Here is a 10,588-nt window from a genome sequence, read left to right on the forward strand (position 1 = left end):
GGAGGAAATGGTGTCCTCGTCAACTGGGCTTGGCACTGTACTCTGGCCCTTTTCGGGTGGCTTCCTGAAACCCCTCTTGAAGCAAGACTTTTTCAGTTTTGCAGAGGCCTCCTGAGACAGACAGGTGGGTCAAAGTTTGTCCGAAGCTAATGGACATGCAGCCACGTACAGTGATGTCTCGCTAGGGGGCGCTGTGGGGCCCCAAAGAGGCAAAGGCCTGCTTGAGCTGCAGGCGAAGGGGGAGGCATCTGCTCTCACTCCTGCCCATCGCCTTGACACTCCAGCCCAGACATAACAGAGTTTGCCTCACCCCAGGGCAAGCAGGGCCTGTTCACGACAGCTGGGGACACAGGCCTGTATTGGGTCCGCACCGTTGGCTTTCAGTTGCCCTCACTGGTACTGGCTGGGCAGTTTCCAGGCATCCAGCAGGTGGCACTGCCATCAAGGTTAGGGGCAAGCCAGCGGGTTCTTTGTGCCTCCCAGCTGTCCTGGCTAAGGCTCAGCTCTACCCAAGCACTTAGGACAGAGGCTGGGCAGGCTCCTTCCTGCAGCCCCGCTCTTGGGGTGCTGGGTCCTTCAGCTCTAATAGGCAAGGGGGTGGGGGGGGGTGGGCAAACTGTCCCTGCCTCCCCCAGCTCCCTGGGGCTGCCCGGGGTGAAGGTGACAGGTGGGGGAGGCAGGTGGAGAATTGGGCCGGTGAGCTCATGGCAAAGGCGCCCAGCGGGGTGGGGGTGGGTACCCTGGCTTATAAAGCCCCTGAGGCCCTGTGGCTTGCAGAGGCTGGTTATAGACGGCACCATGGAGGGCTCTGAGGAGGGCTCTGAGGCGGTGAAGAGGGCCACAGCGCTTATCGAGGAGCGGCTGGCACAGGAGGAGGAGAATGAGGTACAGGCACAGGTGTGGGGACCCAAGGGGTTCTAAGGAGATCCAGCTCTACTGTCAAGGGCCACCACATCTGTAGTGGGAAGGAGGGCAGGTGTCCCCAGCGGCCCAATGGCTCCACTCCAGCCTCAGTGGGCTCCTGGTGGAGGAGGTTGCTAGCCGTGGGTGACTGAGGCTTCAACCCCAAGAACTGAGAGACCACAGGGTGGGTGAGCCACGCGGGGTTCCCGAGACCCTGCCACACACCTAGGCCTCGAGGAGGTGGTCCGGGCTGCACAGAGCGGGACAGCTGAGATGCTGTCTGGGAATGTGGGAGTGTGGGGCCCGGAGATCTCCCACAGCTGTTGGGTGGGAAGCTGGGATGGGAGAGACTCCAGCGTTTGGTTCCTACAGAATAGAGACTGGGAGCAGAGTGAGGAAGGGTGCTGGGAAAGGAAGCACGGGTTTTCCCAGGAGTACCAGCCCCACCTGGGGAGGCCTGTGGAGCATGTGGCTCTGGGAAATTCCATTTTCTCTGGGATAAAGAAGTTGGGGGGGTGGGCAGGGAGGAGCGTGCAGGCTTGTCTCCTCTTCATTCCATTTAAACTAATTCTCGACTTAAGAGTGCTCTGCCAAGTGCCAGGTGCTGGGAGGAATAAGAGAATCAGTGAGGCCAGCCCCTGCCTCCTTACCAAGCCCACATTCATTTTAGCCAACATCCATCAGGTGCACAGTCCACTAAGAAACAGGCAGTTAGGGCGCCTGAGTGGCTCATGTTGCTTAGGTGTCCGACTTGATCCCAGCTCGGGTCTTGATTTCAGGGGTGTGAGTTCAAGCCCCATGTTGAGCTCCACGCTGGGCAGGGAGCCTACTTTTAAAAAAAGAAACAGGCAGAGTGTAGACACAGTGAAATAGGGGTGTTCAGTCAGAAGTGAAAGAGCACAAAAGGTGGGTGAGTCGTTCTGACCATGGGTGCTCAAGAACTCTTAGGGGCAGGATGGCATTTGAGTGGGGCCTTCAAGGCTCATGAGCAGAGATCAGGAGGGGAGGAAATTCAGGCTTAGGAAAAGACAGGCACTGAAGCTCAGGTGAGTGACAGTGGGACTGTCCTGAGAAAGTCTGGTAGTAGGAAGGGGTTAAGGCTGGGCACAAACCAGAGGGGGCCCTGGGAAAGATATTTATTCTTTGGGCAGTGGGGAGCCACTAAGTGTTGCTGAGGGAGGGCAAGTGGCACCATCTGACCTATTTTAGGAAGGCAGCTCTGACAGCCTGAGAAGGACATGTTGGAGGGGAAAGACTGGCCCTAACAGGAATGGGAGGGAGGAGACCAATCAGTTCAGAGATAGGCTTGATTCAAAACAGGAGTGACTAAAGGGGGGTGAGGAAGAGGGAAGGACCAGGACTCTGCTGGAAGAAGAGATGAGACGAGGGGCAAGGGTGGCAAGTTTGTGGGGGAAGGGCTTGGGCTAAACCCGCTGCCGAGTCCTGGCTGGGGCACCCCTGGATCTCCAGGAATGCCGCTTCTCCCCCGGCGCCAGGCAGGTGAGTCATGCCATTTCTGGAGGGCTGCCGCTGGACACAGAGACCTTCAGCAAGGGGACACGGAGCAGCCTTCGTCCATTCATTCACCCAACAAATATAGCAGCAGGCTGTCAGGACACTGGGCACCCACAGAGCCCGCCTTCCCACCAAGTGCCTCCTACGTGCCAGGCACCATGCTGAGCACTGTCCAGGCTTTCTTTCATTTGATCTGTAAAACCATCTATGAAGTAAGGTAGGAGTTTGTTCTGTTGTATTTCACCAACCAGCATCCAATTCAATAAACATTTACTGAGCACTTACTGTATGTCAGCCCACAAAGACATCTGAAGCAAGGGACTGTAGAGTCGGGGTAAGGCAAGGGTGAGCATGGGAGTCCGTTGTTTTTCCCGCCAGGCCCCAGCCCAGCAAGGTCCTCAAAGGGGAGCCTCTGTGCAGTCTGCACCCCTTTCTTGGCGTGGGAGGAGAAGGAGAGCCCGGGAGGCTGCGGCTGGGGCTCTGTTGTGGGAAGCATATCCGGTCAGGTCATCACTGAGGACTTTGGGGTGGACAGAGTTGCTGAGCCCACCTGTCATCATCCACTTGCTTATTCATTCATTTATCCTCCAAACATTCACTGAGTACCTGCTATATGCTAGGCCCTGTCACAGGGACTAGGGTTACCAAGATGATTCAGACCCAAGCCCACCCTCTTGACGGTGGGACCCGGCCAGACCCCACCAGTAGTAGCCGCAGCCCGAGGTCATCCCTCGTTCCTGGAAGAAGATGCAGTGTTTCAGGGGAGGCCGGTGCCGGGACACCTCAAACTATGTAAAGCCAATGCGGAAAGGAGAAGCCAGGGGGCACCAGGACCTCCCCAATGAAGAGCTGGGAAACCAGTGCCCAAAACTGCTCTTGAGGAGTACAATATCGGAGCTCAGTGGCAAATGCAAAAGGCAGCTGAGAGCTCTGTGAGGGTGGCCATTCCTCCCCATCTGGACTCAGCATCCTCTAACCTGGGCGAATGTTCCCGGCACACAGGCCTTCAGAGATAGCGGTACAGCACTTCACAAAAAGTGGTTTCCTTGAAAACAGGAGGAGGCCGTGAGGAAGTGGTCCAGGCAAGTCAAAGATACAAATGGTGAGGAGACTTGGCAGGAGTTTCACCCCTATAATTACAATGAGAATAAGGTTAATGCTAAGAGTCCCTTTAAAGTGAAAGCTAGTGAAAAGTGAAGGTGTAACTCCCATCCCTCAGACTCCCTGAGAACAGCAGGTTTCCAGCTCCAGGATATCATGAAGTGGTAAAATCTGAGAAAAAAAAAAAAAAGTTGGTATCTAACAGAGAGTTGCCAAAATTTTTTATTGGTATGTGAATCTATTTAAAAAATAACTATCAACTCTTACCACAATTATTTCATCAATGTGAAAAATTTAATTTTTTAATGTTTATTTTTAAGAGAGAGTGAGCGAGCGCCTGTGGGGGAGGGGCAGATGGAGCCGGTACAGAGGATCTGAAGTGGGCTCTGTGCTGGCAGCAGAGAGCCCCAGGTGGGGCTTGAACTCAAGAACCATGAGATCACCACCTGAGCTAAAGTCAGACGCTCAATCAACTGAGCCACCCAGGCACCCCCAAAGTGAATTTTTAATGCCAGCAAAGTAAAATCACCATCATCTCAGTGCTTTAAAAAGTGAATATATTTAATTTCATGAAAATTCATTCCAGTAACCCTTAAACTTGTTTTGCTGAGGACCCACAACCATCAGTAGACAGGTGTTTGAGCTGAGGTTGGGGTCAGGGTTGGGTTGGGGAATTATGGGGAGCCCTGCTCTGGCCTGCGGCTCTCCAGTCAGGAGTGGGGCACGGAAGGGATCTGGGGTCACACAGGAGGAGGTCCGTAGGGTGCCCTTGGAGTGGGTTGGGAGAGAGGCTCCCTGCCTCCCTGGCCTGCTGAGGGCAGGTCCTGGAGCATGTCCTCTCCTTGGCTCACCAGAAACTCCTAGGAAAGGCCCAGCAGAAGCTGCCCATGGACATGCTGGTGTTGGAGGATGAGAAGCACCACAGGGCTCCGAGTCTGGCCTTACAAAAGGCTAAGGTAAGTGTCAGGAGAACCCAACCTCTGTGCTTAGGGGACAGGACAGGCAGTTAGGGCTTTGCTGCTCCTAGTGTGGTATGAGAACCAGCATCTCAGCACCCCTGGGAGCATGTTAGCAATGAAGAATCTTAGCCCCACCCCAGACCTGCTGAGTCAGAATCTGCATGTGTACAAGATCCCAGGGAATTTATTTTGGAAGCCCCAAGTTATTGAGTGGCCCTACCGCAGGCACCATGCAGGTGTTAAGGGGCTCAGGGAGACTGCGTGTGCGGATTGGAGAGATCTCCGTGCTCATAAGAGAAAAACGGTTTCCCAAGCAGTATTGTGGAGGATGATCCCATAGGATGCTTGTCTGAAGGACATCAACCAAGCCATACTAGCCATACTAGAATTTACCTCTGGGAGAGAAGGGCTTTCTCTTCATACCTCTTATGTTTCTGTATTTCTTTTTAATATTAATCATGTATTACTTTTATCATAACACACACACACACACACACACACACACACACACACACACACACAAATGAAACTGCATGGAAGGAAAGCTGAGGATTCATACTCCGCTCAGAAGGCCTGGGCTAAGGATTGCCTCTGAGATTCCCTCATCCTACCCTTCACCTACGTGAAGCCTTGAAGCTGGTAGCTCTTACGCAGTCCCCTCAAGTCTCCCCTTGTCCCCTGATCTGAGCCATCTGTGTCTCTGTCTCATCTGCTTCTTCTAGTCCTGGATTCTTTCTCCCTTGAGAAGCTCTCCCTATCCTCCTCCCCCAGCTTAGCTCAGGGTCCCCAAGCCCCCAGCATGGGGGTTGATGAACCCCCCTCCATGCAGGGTCAAGAGCGTGTGCGCAAGACATCACTAGACCTTCGGCGGGAGATCATCGATGTGGGTGGGATCCAGAACCTCATCGAGCTGCGGAAAAAACGCAAGCAGAAAAAACGGGAAGCACTGACTGCCCCCCAGGAGCCACCTCCAGAGCCTGAGGAGATCGTAAGGGTCCTGGGGCGGGGGAAACACCTGTGTTGTCAGGGGAGGGGTGGGGGTGGGCAGGGGGCCTCTGATCCCTACAGAGTAGCCCTCCACGACTAGATTCATGCCTTCCAGACTGGACCTGTGGACGAGGAGACATTCCTGAAAGCAGCAGTGGAGGGGAAAATGAAGGTCATTGAGAAATTCCTGGCCGATGGGGGTTCCCCGGACACCTGTGATCAGGTGATAGTCCTACCTGCACCTGTGCCTGCCTCCCTTTCAGAGCTGCCACCCCCACCCCTCCCACTTGTGGACCTGTTTGAGAACAGGCATTGGGTGTCCTTTAGAAAGGGGTCTTTAGAAGATTTGGGATGTCCTCTTGCCCGTGCGGGAACTTATCTAAATCTTTAGGCCCTTTTCAAGTTGAACCACCTCCAAGGAAACAAATGTCAGGTGGTCCTTTAGGGAAGAAAGAGGAATAGAGTTAAATTTAAAAAGATAAAACGAAGAATTTGAGGCTCAAATCCCATCTGTACGGGACCTTAGCTATGAGACCATTGCTAGGTTCATTACCTCTCCATGCCTAAGTTTCCTTCCCTATAAAATGGCCTATTTCCCTCAGAGCATGTCACAGGGATCAAACAGAATATTAATGCCTTAATAAGTCATTATTGAATGAAGGAAAAAACTATAAAGCACATACTAGGAAATGATATTATTTTTGTGTTGCATTATATAATATGCTTCCCTTTAAAAATTATTTTTATTTTATTGTGGAATACATATAGCATGAAATGGCCATTTTAATTTTTTTTAATGTTTATTTTTGAGAGAGAGAGAGAGACAGAGCGTGCACGGGGGAAGGGCAGAGAGAGAGAGGGAGACACAGAATCTGAAGTAGGCTACAGACTCGGAGCTGTCAGCACAGAGCCCGACACAGGGCTCGAACTCACAAGATGTGAGATCATGACCTGAGCCGAAGTCAGACGCTTAACTGACTGAATCACCCAAGCGCCCCCATTTTAGCCATTTTAAGTGCACAATTCAGAGGCATTAATTACATCCACCATGTTGTGCAATCATCACAACAATTTTCAAAACATTTCCATCATCCATCACACTTCGTTTTGTTTTCCCTGAAAACTGCCTCTTTCACACTTGGTACGGTGCTCTTTCACACTCATATCCCAGGATTAAGCAAATTTATGGTCACTCCCTTCAGCCTGTATCATTGTGGGCTTAGACTGCATGGCCTTTCCATTCTTTAGACTCTGGAATCTGAATCCTCTCGGTCTATCCAAGCACCTCCTGTCCCTGAGCACTGTATCAGGTGCTGGGGCGGGGGGAGGGGGGTGTGCAAAAAAGGGAAGACCAGGGTTGAGGGTAGAGGGAGACTGGTGTATAGCCAGATCTTTAGACTATGGAAAGATATGCCCCATGGCTTGAGTGTTTCAAAAGATCAAAGCAAACTGCTGAAACTCGTTCCTTCTTTGGATCAGTCATTTGTGTGCAACTGCTCATTCTGGCCCTGGGCTAGGCACTGAGGAGAAGCAGAGTCTAGTAAGGCTTGGCTTGCCTTTCAACACCCTCTCACCATGGAAGGTTCTCTGGGTCACCCAAGGCACAGCTCTGGCCCAGAGGTTTCAAGATGATGGCACTTGAGTTGCCTTGCCTCTTGAAGGAGTAGCAAGAATTCATCAAGCACTCACAGGAAGTGAGGGCAAAATAGGCATTCCTGGCAGAGGGAACAGCCTCTGCCAAGGCCCAGCGTGACATGCTTGGGAGAGGGCACATTGAGAAGGTCAGAGTTCTCAGGGCATTAGAGGGCTCCGCAGCTGGTCTAGATAGAACATGAAAGAGCTGGCAGGACATGGAAGATAGGGGGACCGAGCATAGGGGTCAGAATCGAACTGGGTTAAGTCCTGGGTCTTAGCCTGGGGCCAGAGATCAGGCCCTGACAGTCTCTCTGGGGACAGTTCCGCCGGACAGCATTGCATCGAGCTTCCCTGGAAGGCCACATGGAGATCCTGGAGAAGCTTCTGGAGAGTGGGGCTACTGTGGACTTCCAGGATCGGGTGAGCTATAGAGCAGGTATTGGGCGGGAGGTAGGAGGTAGGCCCAACACCAACAGACCCCCTCTTCCTGTAAACCTGTGCCAACCTGGAAGACATTCATGCTTCCTCAGGGGCCAGGCCTCATCTCTAGCAGATTGTATGACCTGGGGCCACCCTTTGTTAATTTGGCATGGACCTGAGGGTTCTCCTGCTCTGCTTGGTCCATAGCCCAGGCATAGGCATGCCCCAGCCCCTTCCCTGCCCTCTTTCCCTCGATTCCTCCCACCCTCTTGGCTGGGGTCCTTTTCCCTAGGCTCCTTTCTTCCCTAAAGCCCCATCTTTCCCTTCTAGCTGGACTGCACGGCCATGCATTGGGCCTGCCGTGGGGGCCACTTGGAGGTGGTAAAACTCCTGCAAAGCCGAGGAGGAGACACCAACATAAGAGATAAGGTGGGGCAATAATGCTCACGGATATTAGGGTAGCTGGAGGGGGAGGGCAAGAAGCAGAGAACAGAAAAGCCCAGTAGGGCAGGAGGGTAGTGAGCTAGTCTGGTTTCTAGAGTGGCTGCAGAGCCCAGGGAGGGGTCCTTGCCATCAACTGTAGGTCCTTGGGGACCACCATCTGGGGATGGGAGCAGAAGGGCAGGAGAGAAGAGAAGAAATCCACTATTGGGGGACTTTGGGATCACTCAAAAGATGCAGGATGTGTTCATCCATGCAATTCTTTATCATCCTTTATTTATCTGTCCATCCATCCATTCATTTATTCATCTGTTCACCCACCATTTTTCTGTTTATTCATTCCTTTGTGTATATCCTTGAACAAGTGACAGATAGGTTCAAGACAGCCTCTGAGCCTATGTTATTATCTGTCAAATGTTTTACAGAATTATTATATAATTAGACGTGAAAGTGTATGTAAATTATTTATTCAGCATAAGGCTGATGTTTTGTAAGCTTCTGCCATGCCTAATACATGGTCATCCCTCAGTAAATGGCATCTAGTATAATTATTTATTTTTTTTTAACAATTTGGAGCATCTTTTTTTTTTTTAAGTTTATTTATTTTGAGAGAGAGAGCCAGGAAGGGGCAGAGAGAGAGAGGGAGAGAGAGATTCCCAAGCAGACTCCACACCATCAGGACAGAGCCCAACGCAGGGCTCCATCCCACAAACCGCGAGATCATGACCTGAGCTGAAATCAAGAGTCAGATGCTCAACCCACTGAGCCGCCCAGGTGACCCTAAGATTTTTTTAAAGTAATCTCTGTACTCAACATTGGGCTCAAACCTACAACCCCGAGATCAGGAGTTGAATGCTCTACCGACTGAGCCACCCAAGTACCCCACATCTATTATAATTATTAAAAGAAGGGCAGAGGAGTAAGCAGTTGCTCACAGCTGGGTGAGAGAGGAACCATAGAAGGCTTCCCAGAGAAGGCGGCATGAAATACTTCAGAGTTAAACCATTGGATAAGATGGTGGAAACTGTAGCATTCCCAGCCCCTCCAGGGCTCAGGCCTTGACACTACGACTCAGGGAAGGGACTAGGCTGGAATTAGGACAGCCTCCCTTCCCAGAGGCACCACAGTCCAGGCTCCTTCGGCTAGCAGTTCCTGTTTCCTCCCCACCCAGCTGCTGAGTACCCCCCTGCATGTGGCAGTCCGGACGGGGCAGGTGGAGATTGTGCAGCACTTTCTGTCCCTGGGCATGGACATCAATGCCAAAGACAGAGTGAGTGTCCAGCTTCCCTTCTGCTCAGCCACCCCAAGGGGGTGCAGGCAGCCTGAGGGCTCCCACACGCCCCCATGGGCCACACTGAGTATCACACTGGCTCTAGGAAGGGGACAGTGCCCTGCACGATGCTGTGAGGCTCAACCGCTACAAAATCATCAAATTGCTGCTTCTGCATGGGGCTGACATGATGACCAAGAACCTGGTAAGTTCATTCCTTCCCAGATTCAGTAATCAGTGTGCACGACTCCCCCAGCCTCTGTGCCAAGAACTTGGAGGAAATACAGAGCCAAGCAAGACTCAGCCTGCCCTTGGAGCACCCTCACAGTGGAAGCTCTCTTTGGGCCCCTGGAGATTTGGGGACCACCCACCTTCCCAACTCGCTCTTATGCTTGTCTCTGTCTAGAGTGCAAGTGCAGAGAAACGGACAGGAGGGGCAGTAAAAGGACTTCCCAAAGCCCCCTCCCAAAAGATGCAAGGAAGTCCTAATGTCCAGACCCAGGGAGGCCAAAATCATGGAGGGACAGAGCTAGAAGGAACCTAACTAAGCACTTGGTTGGCGCAACCACTGCTAGCACACTGTGTTGGCCTGGCGGGCCTGGAGTTCTCCGAGGGTCCTATATCCCCTAGCCCAAGCTCTTCTTTGGGGCCCAGTGCAATAGCAAAAGAGGGGGGAATGGGAAGGTCCCCTTGCCTCAAGAAAGGCTAAGGAGATAATGGGGAAAGTCAGGACGATGTGGGGAGGAAGTAGATGACGGCTTCTCAACCACAACATTATTGGTAAGTGGGGCTGGATAATTCCTTGTTGTGGGGACTGTCCTGCATATTGGAGGCTTTTAAAGCAGCATCCCTGACCTCTGTGCACCATATGCCAGTAGTTTCCACTCCCCTGATGGTGACAACCAGAGCCACCTCTAGACACTGCCAAGCGCGTCCAGTTGGAAGCCCCGGTTTAGATGAGGGCGCCTCCTGGTACAAACTTCTGAACAGTGACGGCATCTCCTCTTGGTTCCCCCAGGCAGGAAAGACCCCCACGGACCTGGTGCAGCTGTGGCAGGCTGACACCCGGCAGGCTCTGGAGCACCCAGAGCCAGGGGCAGAGCAGAACGGGTTGGAGGGTCCTGCTGAGAGTGTGCAGGAGACCCCCCAGCCTGTGCCAGCCCAGTGAACACCTGCCCCTGGCACCCGGGCTGTCCCTTGGGTACAGCCAGAGGATCACAGTAATGGCCCCCAGAGCTGACAACCCTGCCATTCTTCTGCATACGACCCGGGCACCCACAAGCTACCGCAATTAAAAAAAAAAAAAAAGTCGTTTTTGCTATTTGTGATGTTTGTTTCTATTTGTGTCCGAAATGTT

At 52.4% G+C, this 10,588-nt stretch overlaps 1 protein-coding gene across 1 annotated transcript; it reads left to right on the forward strand.

The window, feature by feature from the left end:
- Positions 1–726: 726 nt before the first annotated feature.
- On the forward strand, positions 727–10,554 carry ANKRD2 (ankyrin repeat domain 2). The gene is made up of 9 exons (XM_027062762.2): positions 727–885; positions 4,374–4,475; positions 5,308–5,466; positions 5,581–5,688; positions 7,422–7,520; positions 7,851–7,949; positions 9,133–9,231; positions 9,338–9,436; positions 10,250–10,554. Exons 1-9 carry the CDS (start codon positions 799–801, stop codon positions 10,397–10,399), a joined length of 1,002 nt encoding a protein of 333 aa, XP_026918563.2. The 5' UTR covers positions 727–798; the 3' UTR covers positions 10,400–10,554.
- The last annotated feature ends 34 nt before the right edge of the window (positions 10,555–10,588 follow it).

Source organism: Acinonyx jubatus, chromosome D2, assembly GCF_027475565.1.
Source record: "Acinonyx jubatus isolate Ajub_Pintada_27869175 chromosome D2, VMU_Ajub_asm_v1.0, whole genome shotgun sequence".
In the NCBI taxonomy this organism is placed as follows: Eukaryota; Metazoa; Chordata; class Mammalia; order Carnivora; family Felidae; genus Acinonyx; species Acinonyx jubatus.